The sequence below is a fragment of the Lygodium microphyllum genome, chromosome 11 (genome assembly GCF_053477565.2).
Source record: "Lygodium microphyllum isolate KBCC chromosome 11, Lygodium_microphyllum_v1.1.10, whole genome shotgun sequence".
Classification (NCBI taxonomy): Eukaryota; Viridiplantae; Streptophyta; class Polypodiopsida; order Schizaeales; family Lygodiaceae; genus Lygodium; species Lygodium microphyllum.
Window position 1 is genome coordinate 100,667,005 of NC_141145.1, and position 21,738 is coordinate 100,688,742.

At 39.4% G+C, this 21,738-nt stretch overlaps 1 protein-coding gene across 2 annotated transcripts in view; it reads left to right on the forward strand.

Moving 5' to 3' along the window:
- Positions 1-256: 256 nt before the first annotated feature.
- Positions 257-21,738, forward strand: part of PEX22 (peroxin 22) — a 36,354-nt gene continuing 14,872 nt past the window's right edge. The window contains exons 1-5 of one of the 2 annotated variants that reach the window (XM_087687916.1): positions 257-501; positions 907-1,137; positions 8,141-8,188; positions 18,337-18,393; positions 18,467-18,568. In XM_087687916.1, the coding sequence (XP_087544042.1) occupies positions 466-501; positions 907-1,137; positions 8,141-8,188; positions 18,337-18,393; positions 18,467-18,568 (474 nt within the window). In that variant the 5' untranslated portion in view covers positions 257-465. Of the gene's footprint in view, positions 574-906; positions 1,138-8,140; positions 8,189-18,336; positions 18,394-18,466; positions 18,569-21,738 lie in introns of both variants that reach the window. The other variant, XM_087687915.1, reaches the window with a different exon arrangement.

A 21,738-nucleotide genomic window follows, 5' to 3' on the forward strand; every position in this document is an offset into this window, starting at 1 on the left:
GGGGGGGGGGGGTAAGAGTATTCAGAAAGCTACTCTTTTATATCTTCTTCCTTAACAATACTATTATTAATATAAATATAACATGTTCTTTTATATCTTCTTCCTTAACAATAGTATTATTAATATAAATATAACATGTTCTCTTCGATTTTCCACAATTCTGACCATCTTCAATATTATCAAATCTCATCTCATCTCATGATTACTAATTGGCTTATAAAAATTATTTCCATTAATTTATTGAGATTATGATATATTCTCGCCGATTTTCCTCTCTTTCTTCTTCGCTCTTCTGATCATCACATTCGTATTCCGATCGCTGATTGGCGTCGCCGTTCATCGACAGCTCCATACGTCGCTCTCTTCTGCAAGGGGGAAAGGCCATAACTTGGTAAGGCGGAAACCCTAGGCACTCCATCTTCCTGGATCCATCGCGTCTGCCGAGGCCCCCCGAACGCAAGAGACATGGGAGACGAGTCCTTTAGAGAAGAACTTTTACAGGTTGTCCGTCGACTTGGATCTTCCATAACGCACAAACTCTCTCACGTCATCTCCTTCTTCTTGGATACCCGGGTAATTCTTTCGTCACAGCACGAATCCCTGTTCCAACCGCCTCCTGTCTTCAGCTGCATTTGATTCTTGCATATCGTGTAACATCGAGTAGTTCTTTCTGTGAGGAGGCCATCTTATATGCTTTGTAACAGCGAGTTCCGGTGAGTGCTGTATATGAGGAGTCCTTGAACGATATCTGACGAGTTTACAGCCAAATGTAGAAATTTTGCGAGTTAGACGATCTTATAGCGACCACATAATTTCAGTTTTGATAAAAGGAGCTGTCTTACAACCGGAGGCTGAGGGATTGCAGGGTTCTTGTTTTCTGAGAGCAATAATCTGTGGGATTTGCAGCACGCAAGCTCCATAGGAGCGCTTGCAGGGTTTGCGATCGCATTGGTGTGTACATGGAAGTATCTCAAAACTCCTGGGAACCGCCGAAAAAGGACAGAAAAACGTGAAGGTCCATCAAGTTCTGGCACATCACAGGACGCAGCAACTGGTGCATCAAGTGCAGTTTCACTTTCTCAAACACAGCCTACACAACGTGGCGTGGTGCTTCGAGAACCTGATACCCCAATTCAGGTTGGACATTCACCTTAGGGTAATGCATTACTTCTGATTGGCTTGAGTATCGTTCTCGTGTCTGTGCAACTGTGCGTATTTTTTCTATGCTATTTAATCTAAGCTCCTGTTAAACCTTAGTGTTGCCAATGTCCATAAGTGGAATAACAAAAAGAGTCATGTCTGGTTGTTCATGGAAGGAATGAAAAGAACAAGTCCAAGGCTTTTATGGTGCCAATTGCTGTATATGTGTTTTTCCTATCAGTCTATATGATTAAATAGGATCTCGTTGTTTGTTAAATTGATGAAGTTTAGTATACGTCACATCTTCTTTCCAACTGTTGCAAGTTGGAAAATAACAATAAATGCCTTCAAATTGGGGGGGGATCAAGTTGATGATGCTGAAAATCACTTTAAATATTTATTACTACGAGGGAAGATCAACTTTGATAATCTTGAACTTGAGCATATCAAAGGCGACTCAGTTTAATAACCCTCCTAAATTAATTAGGAAGTTCTAGTACTGCAATCTTGGAAAATATCTGTATTAGTACGGCTGTTGGCAGTTCAAGTTCATTTTGCCTAACATAGCTTGAAGAGAGCTGAAGAGATTTAACTCAAGAAGAAGGGGGGAGAGAAGGAGAGAAAGAAAAAGAGAGAGTTTTTATTAGCATTCTCTAAAGGCATATGGGACAAAACACAACATAATAAGATTCACTATCATATTCATGATTTCACTTAAGGTGTGGTGTGCCTAGAGGCACTAAGCAAACCATGAGAAGATAAAGGTCACAATTGTGAGTTTAGCTACATATCATTAGTTAAAGCCATAATAATCATGGGTGGGTGGGAGGGGGACCTTGGGATGTGGGGATTGTAAGAGTGGAATGTTTCCTAATCTGCCCTTGAAAGATATTGCTGTGTCCCACTTGGGAGGGCATGCGTGTAATGGGATGTTGCCCTTGTTTGGCTCTTTTAGGCCATTTTGATGCCTTTTTTTGGCTGGGTTTTGGCAATGTATTGCCTGCTTTGCTTGTTTCTTGTGTGTAGCTTTTCTATCAGCGTGCAAGCAACCAACATTTGGTAACCTTGCTTCTCATATTTAGTAGTGCAAAACTTCTTCAGCTTGTCTAACCCATTATTGCCATTCATGCTTCTATCTCAGCCATACTCTCCCTCCCCATTCTCAGCCAATTTCAGCCCATACTCGGTTCTTAATATCAAACCATTGTCATTCCTATCTTCCCTAGATTATTATCCTCATCCCGTCCTTGTGCCATTCCATTTGTATGCCAAAATGATGCAATGTGGAGGTGAAGAAGGAACAAGATCAATGAGCATAGAGATAAACCATCAATGTGATGTTATAAGCACAATGAATGCAATATAAATGACATGCATACTGCTAATGTGCAACATGATGAGCTACAAATGGCCCATAATTATATTGAAGAGGAGCAACAATGGTAGCTTTTTGTCTATAGCAAGGGCAACCCTCTCATGTCCAAGGTCTCCACAATGAATGCTAATATGTGAGCTCATAAATGTGGATCCTAGGATTGGTATAAATAGGCAAAACCTAGATTGAGAGAGACCTCACGTGGTCCAACACATGTTAATAACACATATGAGGTGCCAACACGTCTTACACCATCTCATAGTTCATAGGTGATCATTGATGTGAGGAAAATAGGAAAGAAAATGCACCATGGACATTCTAGTACCACACACTTCCATCAATACTCTTTGGTAATATGCACCATGATTTCCAATACTAATTAAATGATGTACAAACAATGCATCAAAAATAGGAAGGAGCTAACCAAGTTGTCTTAGATTGCGAAGCCACTTTCACTATCAATTAAGTGGAGCAATGAAGAACTCTTCGCTGTCCACATATCCTTGTATATGTAATCAAAGCTTTCCAATGAGCGGTGTGATAGGCTTTGCATGGCCTTTATATGCCATTCCAACTTTCCCCATGGGTAGCATCTCATCCTCTCTGATACCTAGACGGGTTGCCATGTCAACAGAGATGAAATTGGCTCATGCACCATTATCAAAGAAAATCAATGCATGTTGATTCCTAATTTTGCCCCATGCTCTATACAACTGAGTAGCATTATCATTGGGCTAATCACTAACAATATCGGCATCAATCCCACTGATGTTTTGGGCTTCTTTTCTTTAGAATCTCCTTGATTTTTTGATTTTCCAGCTTACTATCTACTAGGACAGTCCCTTGCAATGTGACTCTCCTGCCCACAAATAAAATTCATCCAAACTCCATAACATTTACAAGCCGTATCTGTTACCAATACTTATACGAAACAAATCTATACAAACCCTTTGCTATTAATGTGTTTTATGGCATTTTCACTATTTATTTGCAATCATCAATTCCCTACATTGTGCTAATGTTTTCAAGTCCTTTCTTTGCTATTTTGACCTCTTTTCAGGCTGATTTTCAGATCTGCCTCTTTCTCAGCCTTAAACAACTTTTTATTTGCCTTCTTTCTATTCTTTAGGCAACTCGAATCCTTCCCATGCAGCAAAGCATCGGTTCTAGAAGCAACAATCTCTATGAGTTGAGGCATGCTAGACACGGTGGATTTAATGCAAAAATCTTTGATTCCTTTGGGCAGCTCACAAACATATTTTTCCACTTGGTTATGAAGGGGTACGGGGCGATAAGAAGTAATAGGTAGCAATGCATCCCAAAACTTCTTATTATATTGCTCCAAATTCTTACATTTCTTAGCATCCATCTCATTCCAAGCTATCATGATGTCCACCGTCTAAGGTACTTGTCAACCAATTCGATGCAAACATTTGCTTGAATTGTATCCACATTGGTGGTGCTCTACCTTGCATCAAAAGAGTGGACCATCTCTGTAATGCATTTCCTTTCAAGAAAGTAGTGGTCTTTTAAATTTTCGAGGACTTGGTGAAGTTCCCTCGCTTAATCAACTACATCAAATTGTTGAATGAAAGTTAGAGCTTTCAACCTATCTTGTGCACCATTGAAGGACTCAAACTTTACTACTTTTCCACCCTCATCATAGTCTTTTGCTATCCCTTTGGGTGAAAAGTTGTCATACATTGGCTGCTGCAAAAAGGGTGCATTAGTTGAACTTACATCAAAATCACCAAATGGAGCATTTGCATAATCAACATTGAGCCCCATAAGCATTCGGGGGTGCAATTACAATACCAAACATGCTACTTTGTACCCCAGGCATCAAACCAATGCTGCCATATATAGGGTTTTGCATATTTCCAGCCATACCCCAATACATTGGGCCTTGCATACGATGCATTGGTTGCTGTGTACCATAGGGATTTGTGCCATACATTTCGTATGCGGTCTATCCATTGGATTGGTACTTCCATTATGGCCTTGCATTTGCATTCCTTGCCCTAAAGGTACTAACTATTTTGTTTCATTAGCATCTTTGGGAGCTTCAAATGAAGAGTTTGACATTATCTTTGGTGCACCTCGTTGTCCCGAAGGTATAGAAGACGTATTCTTCTTCTTGCCTTTGCTGTCCTTCTGCGGAGCATTTTAAAATCGGGTAAATTGAGAATCCTTTGCCAATTCAGCAAAGAGATTTGCTGCTGTCCTCATCTGATTTTTGAACTGGTCATTAAATTCCTCTTCACTTTGCTGGTCATCAGCCTCCTTATACCTTGAAGGCACCATCTTGCCCAACAACATTTTCAGCTTGCTGTCCATGGTTTGAGCCTTGTCGAAGGTCAGACATTGCATTATTGCATTTATTTCATTCCCATGTGAATGCTCATACTGAGAGGTATTATTACCACTTGAGTCCATCTCATTGTATGAAGACATATTGCTGTAATTTCTCAGTCGAGAATAAAAATGAGCACTAGCACAAAGCTTTGGCTTGCAATTAGGTGCCTCAGGCCCACCTAATCAAGGAATTGAGTGGTATCCTAGCAATGGAACCATGTAACTAGCCTTCCTTCCGTGGATGGGTGGTAATTCCTTGATTACAAGCTAGCTACACCAGCAACATTTATTAGAAAACAGAGAAATGCAAATTAACTTACAATCTTGGATAATGGACATCTTGTTGGTCCCAAAATTGGGGCCCTTTTCGGTATTTCTTTAACTCAATTGAAGAAGAAGTTGTACGATGGTATTTTCCCAATCCCTTTCGGTAATCCAACTACCCTTGCTGTCCAAAATGACCAACAAGTCTTCAATTTGATTCACCTTTTGATTCAGGCAATCAATTGGCCTTCACCTGCTTTAATGGAGATGGAAAATTGCCAAATTCAATGATTTGTTGGTCCCTCCACTTGCATAGGCTAAATACAACTTCAATCCTGCTGAATCCAAGACTTGGAGCTTCTAGTTTTTGGCATGCATCCCGAGGCTGCTGCTAAATCCTAATTTTTGTTGCAGATTAGGGTTTACAGTAGAGAAATCTGGAATTTTTGAGCCTCTGGTGATCTCAATGTTGTAATTTTCCGAGCAAGGCTATAGAAAGGTTGGGAGATGAGAGAGAATGCCGAGGAGAGAAAATTCAGACTTTCTTTGTGAAGCTGTGAAGAGAATCTATCATTTATTGCTGCTGCTATGTCAACAGCTTGTAGCTGCAAATAATTGAAGAAATTAGTCATTTTGTGATGCTGCCTTGTCTTAACAGCCTGTAGATGTTGTCACCTGCTGTTGGTTGGTCTTCTCTTGTCCCTGGCTGTCTCAAAAGGTCCTCCAATGGTTGCAAATCAGACCGGTAGTCTCTCTTCCCTCTCTCTTGCAGCTGAATACACCATAAATGCTTCTCTTTAGCCTCTAAGGATTTTTTTCAGTCTTGCATGGGCATTTTTGACAAGTGGTAGCCTTTCCAAAAGGTTTTTCAAGCATTATCCATAATTAAATATTAATTTTCAGTCTTTAAATATGAAATTAATCTAATAATTATTTCGGTGCTTTGAAAAATAATCAGATTGGCAAATAATTAAATTGGCTAGGAAACTTCCATTCCCGAGTGTCTTTGCACCATCTTTGACCATCAGATTGGCGTTAAGTACCATTAAGCGCCACTTCCCTAGTGTCACCAATTGACACTCATGGCCAAATAAATGGCCTAGGCCAACAACTAGCATCAGATATCACAAAGTATTTGTGTGGTATAACTTATAGCAACTTTTGCCTTTGACATTTCGTGATTTCCTCGGGTCTGGGGCTAGTAAATTTACTCTAACCCTAGTTACACCTCACATGTGCAACATTTACTTAACCATGTGATTACAAATTAATCCACATGTTAAGTGAGGTTTCAAAAATACTTTCATGACACTTGCCCAGACACAGATATGCACGGTTGGTTCGATTCCTCCAGGCAACTTGCCAGAGAGGGTGATACTTCATGTTGGTATGCACATATGTTGGTTTGGTTTGAGCTACACGGCTTTAGCATGGACAAGTAACACCCTTTCCAGTACTCCCTTGATGCACCATCTCTTGATTTGAGCAAGTTAGAGATTCGCAGGCTCATTAGGATGGATCTTACCTAGTTGGATATTAGGTAGACATGGTTGATGCCAAGGCAGGAGCTAGGGACAAAGATGGCTTTCTACAGCGAGCATTTTCTTCGTACTATAGATGATGGATTTATTGTTTGCCCGAGATACCTAGACACCCACCTTTCCCCTGGGATTAGATGTACTATTGGCCAGTTGCGCACCTCCTCATGTCAGCTAGAGATTGAGACTGGTAGATATAGATTCATCCCACCAAAGGAGTGCATATGCTAGATATGTTAGTTAGAGCCAGAGAAAGGAGCATTACATTTGTTGGTGTCGAGCATATTATGAGATCCGTGGCCGTTTCCACTGTCTCTTTAGAGATGGATTTGGACCACTATCCAGAGTCATGGATTTTACCAATCAACGATGCCTTGGCTTCTTTCTCCTTGAGATACGATGGCTTCGTGACATGCGCCTTAGGAGGACAACTGCTCCAGGACACCGAGGCCCTTTATAGAAGCAACTCACATACTTCTTTGCAAAGGTTAATTAGAAGACTTTAGTGCAGTTACATCCCCAGTCCACTCGAGAGACTCTCTCACCACCACAATCCACACACAAACAAGGAGTACTGATTGATTGGGCCGTTCAGCTTAGCCAATCTAGACGTCCTAGGTCTCGACATAGACACCGATGGTACCTTCATAGGGGGATACAGGGGATTATTGCTCGGGCTAGAGCAATAATCCATATCCACATGAGATACAGGGGATTATTACTCGGGCTAGAGCTAGGCCCTCCATATCCACATGAGATTGTACCATCTAGAGCTTATTGTTACTAGATAGAGCTCTATGTTTTACACATAGCCATAGTTAGTTTCCTCTCTTATTTTGCTTTGTGCTACATATTTTGTCCAAATAGTTGTACCAGCATACATTGTAACTCATGGTCTCATAGGTCATTTTGGCCTTTTGTAGACGTTAATATATCCTTTCATTTCATTTCATTTCTCTCTCTCTCTCTCTCTCTCTCTCTCTCTCGTGTGCACTCTCCAATTGGTAATACAATATACTAGTTGGTTTTGTTGCATGGGAATTATATGCATGCATGTGATCATGTACACATTTTTACATATTTGCATGATATATAAGTGGTTGATACTTATCCTTACTCTCATATTGATTGTATTTGAGCTTAGCCTCGAGGAAACATAAGACAAATATAAGGCATGTGAAATAATAGGAAGAAAACATATGAATGCATTTCGCATTGTCCATATTTGAGTTTCAAGGAAGTGGAATCTCCTCGTTGCCTCACCTTTCAAAGGATCTGTATAGAGGCTTAGCACACATGTAAGTCACGTTGCTTTTGTAAAGCTTATTTTTGATAGCTAGTGATTTCAATTAAGGTTATTGTGTATATTTGAAATAGAAAGGACTGGTTTCAGCTGTTCCATTTCAAATCAAGTTTGATATCGTGTTCATGTTCCCCGTTTTGAAGAGTGATCTTTGACTTATTGCAGCTCACTTTGGCTCAAATTGTGAGGAGACAGCTGAATGGTGGTAGGAAGGTATGCCAGGGCTATTTGTTAAACCTAAGTATGGTTGTATTACTTTTTGGATGTTTGGTCTGTGATGTAAGAAACTAAGTTTTCTTATTAAACACTTGATATGGCTTGCTGTGTTTAAATGTTTGAGGGTTCCCAAAACAGACGGCAATATGGGAAAGCATGATAAAACACAAAGAACCAATTTGATTGTTCACAATATGGTCCAAATATATTGATTGGTAACTTTAAACCCTGATAACCGCAATTGTAAAAGATCTATATGAGGAGATATTGACTTCAAGTTGCAAAACAAAGTATAGAGGTGTAATCTACAAGCCAATAGCTCCTGCCTGAGCCAAAAGATATCCAACTGTAAGGGGCTAGATATAATACTTCAATGAATTTTTAGATGTGGTCATGCTATATACTTTTGGCAATGCAATGCATCTGAACTTACATGCATGTACATATGCACCCATATACAAAGTTGCTTTGACTGGTATTGTCACATATACTTTAATTGATTTCACTAGGTGCCAGGGTGAAATTATTCTTAGCTCTGGTACTAGCCTTCACCATGGCCGAGTCTGCCCTTTACTTCCTGAGATGTTTGTTACCATACTTCTAAATACGTATTTGTGTTTATATATATCGATCAAGTAGTCTAAGTTATGCACGGGGAAGTTTGATGATTATTGTAATTTGTCTCTTTTGAGTGGATCCTCGTTAGGGTTTTCTCTTTTTTATACACAATATGTTGACTTTTCCAATGTTCTTATTAAGACTTCATATGGTTTCTGTTTTGGCTTAATTAGGCTTAGCCAAAGGGTTTTATTTAAAGGGTGTTTCATCCTACCATTGCAAGGCTCTCTCCCAGCTGTATTTACAACACTTCTTTTGTTTTCAATATAACTCAATAGTGGGATGGTTTACATTAGAAACTACTGCACTGACACACTCTAATTGTCCTGTGAGGTTCTAACTAGTAATTAAATTTAACATAGTTGAAAATCGTAGGCTTTTTAGTATTTTGATGCTGCCAAGAAATAGCTCTGCAAAAAGTAAGTTTAGAAAATGTGTATATTAGCACCAATAGAAACACAATCATAAAAAAATTGTTGTAAAGAACTTTGGAAGAAGTGGAAGGGAAACATTGTGTAGAATTGGCATGATTGCATGCTGTCCATAATGTCCAGGTAGGGCATGTTTACCAAATAACATAATCTGAAACAAAAGAGATACGAACAGGTCCAGAATGTAGTCGATCCAGAAGAGGAAAAGAAATCTGAGTGCCAAGCCGAAAATCCATTGAAGGGTTTGCCAAACAAACTAGCCAAACATTTGCATCTCTTGTGAAACCTTTGTTCATTACTTATTAATGGCAAGGAGAAAAGGCTTTAGTCTCTTCCAAAAAAAAAAGTGTGGGGTAAAACACCTCCATATGAGAAGTGCCTAAATCACCTGCATGGCAGCTACCATAACAAGGTTTCTGTGACAAGTGCTGAAAGTAGCTATAGGTTTGGAGCTACTAAATGCCGATAGCTCATGATTCCTTTGACCCTGAATGGTCCACACAGCTCAAAATCTGACCTGATTGAAGAATATTGAGTGTTTGGAAAGTCTAGGTGGAAATTTGGCAAACAACTAGAAGAATATTTAAAATCTTCCTATAGTAAATCTGGCATGCAATTGCTGAGAAAGTGTACCTAAAAATCTCTAGTGACTGGGCAGTACCAAAAGAGATTGGGGGTGATCTTAGTGGCATCACAAGTATCTCAAACATTGTGACAAGATAATGCAACTTATGGTCAATTTTTGCCCCATATGTAACACTAATCATAGAGGTGAGTGGCTTTTGCAAAGTTTACTAACATTGGCTTTCTGCCATTTTTGTCACTTATCAAAATGCTCGTCTTTCCAAGGTGGAGGTGAAAATGCACCATACTTTTATGGATATCATTACCTGTACTGAAAGAGCTTCACGGAGTGTTAATGTAAAAGTCTCCAATTTATAAGTTTGCCATTATTATTAGAGGGGGCACAGGTTTGATAGGTTATGACAAAGTCCTTGTTTTCTTTCAATGGGCCTATGATGCACAAGAAGTCCCTGTGTTTGACATGCACATGAAGGGAAAGTAACATATGTGATTCTCATTTTCAGAATGTTACAAGCTTTGACAGGCTCTTGAATTTCTAAGGGTTCTTAGAAAATTGAACTCCAATATATGCTTTCCTTGCACATAGAATTATCTTATGATATTGCTTTGGCACCATTGAATAGGGGAGAATACCCTCTTGCAATCTTGTGTTAATTGAGTTGAATATGGGCAGCCTGCAAATTTCTCTTCAAAAGTACCAAAAACCAATTTTCAATGATTTATAATCCAATTTCCATGTGCCTTCCTACTCATATTGACATATATGACAGCTAACATGATTGTGTAGAGATGTTTGTGCTCAAAGAAAACTTCTAGCAAGATGGATGAAACCAGCCTTTTGTTCTTTGGGAACCCGAGTGCCAGTAAACCCTTAATGTGTAAGCACAATTCGCAGCAAAACTGTAAGACTCAGCAACTTAAATACTTAAAAAGAAGAGCTAGGATGCTCGTGCACAACATGTATTCTAAGCAGTCAAAATCTTCAAATTTGTTAACATTTAATTGCAATCCATTAATTCCTAATTTTGGTCTCCATTAACAGCCCCAAACTGCTTTAGTTGTATTTATTATCACTTAATTCACATGGTGGATAAATGGTTCAAAGTCCCCTATTCATAGGGTATTTTGTGGGCATTCTACACTCCTCGCATTCATTCTTCATCAGATCATTCTTCAGCACTCTCCATTGCAGACCATACTCTGACACGGAGGACATCATAGTTCATGAAGCTTCTGAAAGTGCTGCCATAGCCTCACATCCACTTTTCGCAGCTTGGCGACCATCTCCCTCAGCTTGTCATCACCTTATAAGCTTGGCAATACCCATTCGAGCATGGTGACTTGTTCCCAAGCATTCTACAGTTGCGTCTTCACATCCTAAGTGCCACCTAGCTATTATGTCTCTGGACATCTAGATGGGTGCTAGTAGCATTGGTCACGGTGGTTATGGAGTAACTTAGTGCGTATGCACTAAGGACACCTTGGGGTTAGGGCAGTCAAGTCCTATTTATAGGACACATGGCCCTATTGTGCTCATTCATTGTGTTTGATCACCACTCTTGGACTCTTGGCTTTTTGGCCAATGCATTCATACATCTTGGGATGGTGTGGGTTGGTGCCAAGTGGTATGGGATACCAACCTTTGGGATGCGGTTGTGACTCGAAGTGTTGCTAGCTCCCAAGCTTGGGGGTGAGCCCATTTGGCTTTATGACTAGGAGGTGAGTTTGATGTTCAGTCCTTCTCATGGTGAGTTTGGCTAGCGTCGTGTCTTGTGTATTTGGGGAAAGTATTATGTCTTTGGACATTCGGATAGGTGCTAGTAGCATTGGTCACGGTGGTTATGGAGTGACTTAGTGCAAATGCACTAATGACATTCAGGGTTAGGGAAATTGAGTCCTATTGATAGGACTTAGGGCACTATTGTACTCATTCATTGTGTGATCACAACTCTTGGACTCTTGGCCGGTTGGCTGATGCATTTGTCCACCGGTATGGTGTGGTTTGGTGGTATGGGAAGCAAACCCTTGGTATACGGTCGTAACGTGGAGTGTTGCTATCTCCTAGGCTTGGGGGTGAGGCCATTTGTTTGTATAGCTGGGAGGAGGCAAGTCTGATGTCTAGTCCCTCTCATGGTGAGTTTGGCTTGTGTCCTGGCTTGTGTTCTATCTCATGTGCAGGTTGGATTCTTAGGAGACGTTTCACTAGCTTTTAGAGGTCATCTAGCTCACTATTTGCCCCAAGATGCTCTACATCTTGCAGTTTATAGGCTGTCCAATACCCATTGAGGCTCCTCGGCAGTCATTTACATCAGCAACATCTGCATTTGCTCATGACAGCCCGTTCGAGTCACTCAGAGTTATGTTTTGCCTTTCAGCATGCTGCCTTACTGATTATTTGCTACTTGGAGCACGCTTGGTTTGTTGGGAATAAAGGGTAACAAACTGGTATCAGAGTGTATGAATTGGACCATACAAGATAAGGTTCGTACGATTCTATCTCATGTTGCATTACCCCATGGTTTTTGGGCAGAGATTGTTATGACAGCCGTACACTTGATTAATTGGTGGTATGCCACTTGTTACCCCAAGAAGCGTGGTCGGGCAAGCCACCTTTATATGTACACTTGAAAGTGTTTGGTTGCGAAGCATTTGTGCACATTCGTAAAGAAAAACGCAGCAAACTTGAGCCAAAGTCCTGTAAATGCATTTTTCTAGGATATGGTGACGAGGGTGAAATAGGGTATAGATTATGGGATCCCGAGAAAATGAAAGTAGTACGTAGCAATGATGTTGCCTTCTGGAAAGATCTCATGCATAAACAGCTTGAAAAGACTGAGGAGGTCCGTAGGGTTGTATTTCGGGAAGAAACACATTTTGGTCAACAAAATGTGCCCATTGTACAGCGGCAAATACCTGCTGTAAATGAATCTGCAAATGCAAAAAATAATGCTAGAAATGATTAGCCAGCTATTGCCCATGATAATGAGCCGCTACAGGTGCAGGAACAACAAGGACAACAAGCTGTTAATGCTGATTTGCAGGCTGAAATGCCAGGACAGCAAGTTAAAAAAGCTCATCAACTAACAAACAATGGTCATTGGGTTAGGAGATCATCTAGGGCTACTAGACAACCTGATAGATTCATTCTTGGTGCAAACAATGTGGCTGATTATGTCATGTTGACAGATTGTGGTGAACCGTCTTGCTTCAAGAAAGCAATGGATAGGCAGGACATTAAGAAATGGTATAAAGCCATGTTGTCAGAAATGGAATCTCTCGAGAAAAATGGCACTTGGGACTTGGTGCAGTTTCCTAAAGGGCATAAAACACTTTCATGTAAATGGGTTTACAAGATGGTCACTTCTGGTTCCTCACCAAAGTAGAAAGCAAGATTGGTTGCGAAGGGGTACAAGTAGGAACATAGAGTTGACTTTGATGAGATCTTCTCTCCTGTAGTCAAGATGACTACATTGAGAACCATTTTGGGCTTGGTTGCAGCTGAAGATATGGAGCTCATATAGATGGATGTAAAGAATGCATTCTTACATGGTGATCTGCATGAAGACATATATATGCAGTAGCTTGCAGGGTTTGTGGCAAAAGGGAAAGAGAAGATGGCATGGAAACTCAAAAAGAGTTTGTATGGGCTGAAACAAGCACCAAGAGAATAGTATCATAAGTTTAATACATTTATGCAGTCTCAAGGTTTTCATAGAAGTCAAGTGGATCACTACTCGTATACCAAGAAGGCAGTAGATGGCAGCTTGATTATCTTGGTTCTGTATGTAGATGACATGATGATTGCTAGCAGGGATACTCATGCCTTGGACTCACTGAAGCAAAGTCTTCATGGTAGCTTTGACATGAAGGGTCTTGGTGATGCAAATCACATTCTTGGCATGCGAATACTCAGAGATAGGTCAAAAGGATTACTCTATCTATCTCAGCATGAGTATATCTCCAAGGTTTTGCAGTGTTTCAATATGGAGGGGGGGAAAACAATTGGGGTTTCATTGCCTCCATATGTGAAACTCAGTGCAGAGGACAGCCCTACATTTGATGATGAGAAGGCTGAAATGGCCAAGATACCATATGCTTGAGCTGCTGGCAGTTTGATGTATGCTATGGTTGCTACATTTCTTGACATTGTCTTTGCAGTGGGAAGGGTTAGCAGATACATGTCAAACCTTGGTAAAAAGCATTGGGCAGTAAAAGGTATTATGAGATACCTCAAAGACACAAAGGACTTATGCATCTGCTTTGGAAAGAAGAAGACATCTATGCTGGTCATGCGGATTGCAGAAAGTCCACTTCTGGGTATGTGTTTACCTTTACAGGAGGAGTAGTCTCTTGGATCTCCAGGCTACAAAAGTGTGTTGCATTGTCTACTACAGAGGCAGAATATGTGGCTGCCATTGAGGCATGCGCAATGAGGCTTTATGGCTTTTACGTCTGGTGGGAGAGCTTGGCTTTACAAAGTTACATGTTCTACATTGTGATAGTCAGAGTGCTATCATGCTAGCACAGAATCCCGTCTTTCATGCAAAGACAAAGCACATACAGGTGAAGTATCACTTCATTAGAGATATACTTGACAGTAAGAGCATTGAGCTTGTCAAAGTGCATACAGATGATAATCCTGTAGACCTTCTCACAAAGGGTCTTCCAGCAGGGCCGTTTGCTCATTGCCGATAGATGATGGGAGTTGGATAGATATATGTATTTCGGCTTTGTACATACCTAGACTTAGCTGATTTTTTTCTCCTCTTAAGGCACATTGCCTTTAGGTGGAAGGTTGTTGGGAATAAAGGGCCCTCATGCCTTTTATATGTGCACGGGTGTGAACATACCCTTAGCACACTTGTACTTTCATATATATATCTATCTAAAAACCTGAAGAGGTATACTCGTGCTCGTACCCACAAGTCGTGCTCACTCTCCTCACTACTCTCTACTTTGCTCTCTCTCTCTCTCTCTCTCTCTCTGTGTGTGTGTGTCTCTTTGCTGCTAGCAAGCACTGCGTGTCTCGATCCACGCGCCATAGGTGGCAACATGGTTTGTTGTACATTATTCTGCTCTTGTTCCAGCCATTTGCCCACCTCTTGGCAGCTACTTCCAGCCAGTCTACATTTGCGTTTTGGTACAAAGCCCTTGGAGATAACTTTATCATCACTTAAACTCTTGAGGATTGCTTTTTGCTCCTTCTAGTGCTCTCCATTATCACCCTATGTTCCCTCCGTCATCCCTTGGTTTGGAGGATCGCGTTTCACTCTCTCCACATGACATTCTCATCCACAAGCATTGTTGTCTAACTAGTCGGGATAGCGCAGTCATCTCCAAGCTACAATTGGTGGTATTGGCTGAACTGTGCTCGCCTTAATATTGGTACTAGAAACATAGAACTTTGAGACTCACTTCATTATATCAACATTGGTCACGATTCATTATTTCATTCATGATTTGTGTTTTAGAGTTCTTTGTCTTAGTGCCTGCCATACAGACTTTGTGTTCCTCCTTACAAATCTACTTTCTTTATATGGTATCAAAGTGTACATTTGCATGATATTAGAATAGAGGTGCTCCAAGAGCTAAAGATTCTCATTCTTTGGAAAGGTGAATAAAGTTTGCAAAAAGCGGCATACTCTCATACTCTAGAGTCTAGATTCTTCTTCATTTGGCTCTGTCATTTGAAAGATATCATTTTTTTCTTTTCCCTCTTATCGCCCCTTTACAAGTTTGATATACTGCCACTATGACTTCTCCAAAGGTAAGCAAGAACCACTTGGTGTAGTGACCTAGTGAAGCAAGAACAATCACTCCATGGAAGATTGTTATTATGGACCTTTTATTCCTACATCATTGGAGCATATGGGTCTCCACCTAGGTGCTCCTTGTGCCATCTCGTCGTTCAAGGGGTGAGAGATTTGTTTTGCATCGGCTATCATATTTATTTACTCAAGGCAAAAGATGCATACAACACACACTAAGCCATTGCAAACAAAAGGATATTTTAAGACAGCATGAGGTGATAAGTCCTTCTAGAGATCTTTGCAATGAGCTATGGTTGTTTTTCCCACCTACTTTCGGATTCAGTGGCTTTTACAACCCTTAGCTTTATAATCCACTCCTTTACAAGATAGTGGATGTTCACCAACACTATTGGCTTTGTAGTCGCTCCATCGAGAGTGGTTGTCGTTACTATCTCTGTCATGAAGACATGTATTTTTGAAACGTCACTTAACATGTGGATTAATTTTTAATCACATTATTAAGTAAATGTTGCACTTGTGAGGTGCAACCAGGGTTAGAGTAAATTGGATTTTTCAGGGTTGAAGGTGAATTTCAGCTAAATTTAGGTGGAGGACTAGCCAGCCATTGAATTTGGGGCATTTCCGTCATCTATGAAGTGGATGAAGGCTAGTTAAGTGTCCGAATCAAGGGGCAAAATAGATTGAAGACTTGTGCTAGTCACTTTGGACAGCAAGGGGAGTTTGGATTGCGAAGGGGATCGGGAGAATCCCATTGTAAATCAACTTCTTCTTCAATAAAGCTAAAGAAATACTGAAAGTTGCGCCAATTTTGGGGCCAATTGGGTGTGCATTGTCCAAGATTAGTAGGTAAATTTGTATTTTCAGATTTGCATTTATTGTTTGTTGCTGTAATTAAGTTGTAATCAAGGATTTGCCACCTATCCACGGAAGGAAGGTTAGTTTCAACCTCTGTCTCCATAGTGTGCTCCATTGAGTAATAGAGGCTACTTCTACGTATTGAAGGCTCTAGAAGAGCTAGTGCAAAAAGGGAAAGTGAAGTAGTACAAAACAAGTGTCCCAACCACATATCATGAGGTGGGACAAGTGGTAGGACACTTAGAAGCTTGTGTGACAAGTTTTTGGGTTAAATATTGTCGAGAATAGAATAGCCAAATTTAGTAAGCACTACTAGAAGACAAAACTTACTATTTTTAGAAGATCATCTGTTTTTAAAAGACTAGCATTTTTGGGCCAATTTGAGACTCCTAAAATTTAAGGACATTCTAAACTTTAGGAATTTTCTAAAATATAGGAACCCCCTAGTGTGGGGTCTTGTGAAAGCTCAAAAACAGTGCTAAAACCTTCATACGAGTTTTCTTTGCAAAGATATGTGCATTTTAAGCTTTTAGCCTACACATGCATATTGTACCATCATTTAGGCATTCGTATCCCTTGGTGATGAGCGTTGGCCTATTTCTCTACAATTTTTGACACCGACACCTAGGATCTACAAGTTTTACCTACACTAGAGCCTTGGATTATTCAACCGTGACTTGGTAGCTATGCCTTTGCATCTTCTCCAACATAGAGATAGCATAATGTCCTCTCTCTTAGGTTCGGGCAAGCCTTGGCATTATCACCAGCATAAACATGGAGATAGTGGCTTCTTCTTGAGGTTGAGTTGTGATCCTCCATTTGTTGCTTAATAGTGACTTTCCATCTGAGCAGATAGCCAAGGTGTTTGATGATCTCATGTGGCTGTAAAATTTGTTCTGGCCAAAGCAAAGCATGCTAGCCACAAGATTTCAAAGGAAACATTAATTATAGCCTCACTTCTAATCCAATTGCAGATAAAATGCATTAATAAGTATTTAATAAAATTAATATCTCATGGGTTGTTATTGGGGATGGCAAAAGAGTAATCAGTGTAAGATTGAACCTTTTTTTTTGCAGTAGGGCAATTGCAGCCAATGTAATGATCTTGAATCCGTGGGTGTGTGAGAATACCAATGGGTGTGTAGTAACAGATGTAATGAATCAAATGAATCACTAAGAGGGAAGCCTTGTCTAAAAGATCTACCCTATGTCCAAGGTGTTGAAGGTTGTTTTCTGAACACACCCTAATTCATCCTAATCTGAGATATAAAATCCCACTGGTTCGTATCAAATCGATTTCCCAAATCCACTTGTATAATTAAAACACCTTGGTGAGGATATTTCACATATACTGTATATCAACAATGATATTTTGCTATGTTCTGATTTATTTACCTTCTAGCAAAAAAACCATATGATGTTGCATGCAATCCTAAATGGAGAATACCTTCAATTCCATGGGTTTAGCAATCAGCTTTGTATATCACATGCACTACGTACGCATAAATGCGATTGTCTGCTAGTCATTGTAATTTTCACATATGTGCCTCATCAAGGTCAATTTTCTTCTCCCATATAATTATTCAAGCTTCCTTTTGCAAATTTTTCATGTCTTTGGACTTTTGTGTGGTTGTACCTTACTGTGGTATTTCAACATAGCATTTCAATTTTTGTTGCTGTGACCTGTTGTTGGTCTTAAAAATGAACACAGCTATATTGAAAGATGGTCTATCGTTTTCTTATTTCCAGAGTTTTTCCACGTTCCCTTCATTGTTCTCATATATGCTTGCAGTACTTGTGTAAGTGATCAACTTTTAAAGAAGATGCATGGGTTTTGGTTATTGAGGTACTTAATTTGACGTTTTCTTCCATATATTGGTTTCAGATGACCTGCCAATTACTTGGAGTTATCTTTGAGGAATCTTCACCTGAAGAACTGCAGGTTTTATAATCTTTCCTTGAGGTAGCTGAAACAATGCCAGTGTATAATATTCTAACTGGCTTTAATTTGGCAGAAGCATGCGGTAGTGAGACCAGCTGTTGTCGATGTTCTTTTGGAGTTGGCAAAGGCTTGTGATTTGTACCTCATGGCACGGCTTCTTGATGATGAGAGTGAGGTAATCCCTGAAATGCATTTAAGGATTTGTGCTCTTCAATTATGTGACAAATATGTGGCAGTTTTGATATGCTTGTTGTAACATTTCCGACTTGTTTCTCATACTTTTCCAAGCTTCTTACCTTCCACAGCACAAGTATTTGGCTGCAATTTTAAAGAGCAAGAAGTTTACTCCCCATAAAAAAAAGAGCTATGTATCAGGATAACTTTTGGTATCTTACCAGTGCCACCTTCAGCTGAGGTGCATTTAATTAATTTACTGAGTAAACGTGTGCAAAGGAGTACCGGAGATTAGGTTAATGCATAGTCATACCTGGTCATATTGTTTACAAAGGAAGCAACATCAACAGTTGTTCACATAATTTAACATGTGGAACATTTTCATGCTTCAATGATAAGGGAACAAGTGCATGTGCTTGAGCATACTTACCAATGTAACTGCTTTGCAGTGGGAGTAGTGGGGTCTTGAAATGGATGAAGTAGATGCAGTCTTATTGCTTGCAGGCCTTAGGTTGGTCCAAATATCTGGGCAGTACCAAACCTGAGATTGACTGCCTAAGAGATGGGCAGAGTAATGAAATGTAATTCAAAACCACCTCAAGTTTATCTTTGAGTGCATATTAAGGGCATAATACTCATAGCAGCTAAGAAACGCGTTTCTTTGAATTTGAAACTTACGAAACGTTTCTTAAAGCACGAAACGTTTCTGAGAGTAAAAAACATGGGCGTTTTTTTTTTCTTTTTTGGTGAGTTGGAACCTAAAACATGGTTTTTTTGACAAAAACTATTGGGCAATGTTAAACATGATGATGATGATGATGATGTGTAATGACTCGTGAGGGCGTTTCTTAGATTGTTATCCTCTCCTTCCATCTCTCTCTTTTTCTATGACCACGACTACGACCATGACCACAACCACGACTACGACCATGACCCACAACCACGACCACGACCACGACCATGACTACGACCACGACCACGGCTACGTAGTACCTAGCATATAGTACCTAGTACCTAGTACCTAGCATATAGTATCATAGAACACTAGTATTTAGTACCTAGTAGTCAGTACTTAGCACATAATATCATAGCATCTTAGTATCTAGCACCTAGTACTCTAGTATCATAGTGCCAAGTACCCAGTACTATGATACTATGTAGCAGGTGCTAGGGTACCGTAAGCATGATAATATTGAATAGATAGTAAATATTAGGATACCATGATATTATGTAATAGGTAGAAGGTACTAGATCTATCTATATAACTATGTTTCTATGTATCTATCTATCTCTTTATCTATCTATCCATCTATATATTAATCTATCTATCTACCTATCTATCTATCTATTTTTCTATCTATCTACCTTCATAATACTTGGGTACAATAGCAAATATGGTTAGTAAAGAAGAAGAGAAGTTGTAACACTGCCCACATATTGTTACATTTTTCTATTGGGCTTCTCTTCTGTCTGTTTTTATTTGTACCCTTTGTACGTAGATGCATACACAAATATAGAGAGGGGAAGGGTGAAATATGATGGTACATGAGAGATTGATTTTTTAATGATTTTGTTTAGTTATTGGACTTTGTCAATCTAGTATCTATTCTTGTCGTGAGAGTTGAATATTAAACAACTTTAGTCAGATTTATGATATATTATGATGCATTCTCGATTTTGACATTTTTTCAGTTTGTTTTGAAATGGAATTATTATGTTGCAACTTGACTTGATCCATATTGTAGATAGGCTATTTACATGTTAATTTCAATTTTCTTTGTATGATATGTATGAATCATAATGTTTGAGTTCTAAACCATAGTATAGCTTGTCCAAAGACTAACTTTAACATACGTGATAAGTTAATAATGGATCATGGATATGTAACGTATTATTCTCAAGTGACTCTATTATCACTCAAGCTCAATTGGCCATTTTTTGTTTAAGAGAGAGTTCCATAGATGTTTAGAATTTCTTTCCCTAGTCAAAACTATTAAAAATCCCTATATAAAAAACCCCGCGTTTCTTATTTTATCCCCTCTTGGCAGAAACTTATGAAACACGTTTTTGATGTTTCGTTTCTAAACGTTTCTGGCTGCTATGATAATATTAAGAAATCAAATATTAGCAAGGGTGAACTGATTAATGTGTAGTTTTGATGGGTTGACATCACCTGATGATTGGAAATGACTTACACATCCCAGAACTAGCTGATTTGAATTCCAGCCAACTTGATGAGAGTGAAATAGTTACGTTTCAAACCTCAAGGAAGCCTCCTTGTCCATCAAACCATCACTCTTCCTATGGAAGAGCAGACATTAAAGGTGTCTAATGTGTACTTTCACTATATCAAGATGAAGTGAAGTATAACTTGTAAGGTTTGTAAGCTACACTCAAAGTGGATGTGAGCATTGGGAAACCCCCCTCCAAGCATGAGAGTAAAGTGCACAGTGAAAGGACGCTTCACCAAGAATGACTCAACATAATTAACAACATTATAACTCATCAGCTATAGTCATAGAAAACTGATAATATGCAGGAACATTACTGATTTGCTTCAATTTCAAGAATGATGTCAAAGTGATAGGCATAGCTGAAATGGAGGTGAGATAATTCACATTAGGGAGTGCTGCCCTTGCCCTTAATACCTCTGCGTAAAAGCAAATCAATTGAACCAGGAAAGACACACAAAAAACAAGCCAATTTGCTTTACTACAGTAGACCCATGACAAAGTAATATCAGCCCAACTGGGGTGGGATCACATACATAATTGCAAACAAGCTGCAATTTGGGAACATGGTTGGTAAGAGTATGCAATCATAGATCATGCATCATATTATGCTTTTGCATTTTAAGCTTCATGAATATTTGTTTAGAGGCAACTAATGCTTCATTGGAAGTGCATTTAAAAAAATGGTATTGTAATGAATCTATTGATTGTTGTCATGTAAAACAATAGTGAGATGAGAAAAATTTATAGATTTGATGATGAAGTGGAGGATGATGATGGAGATCAACTTTGGGGCTATCTTCAATTGATATACATGGGTTTATAACAAGAAAAATTGATGTAGAATGAAAGAAAATGAGCTCATTTTTGGTGCAAAGAGGGAAGGTAGAGTAGCACAAGACATGTATTTAACTAGATATAATGAGGTGTGATAAATGGT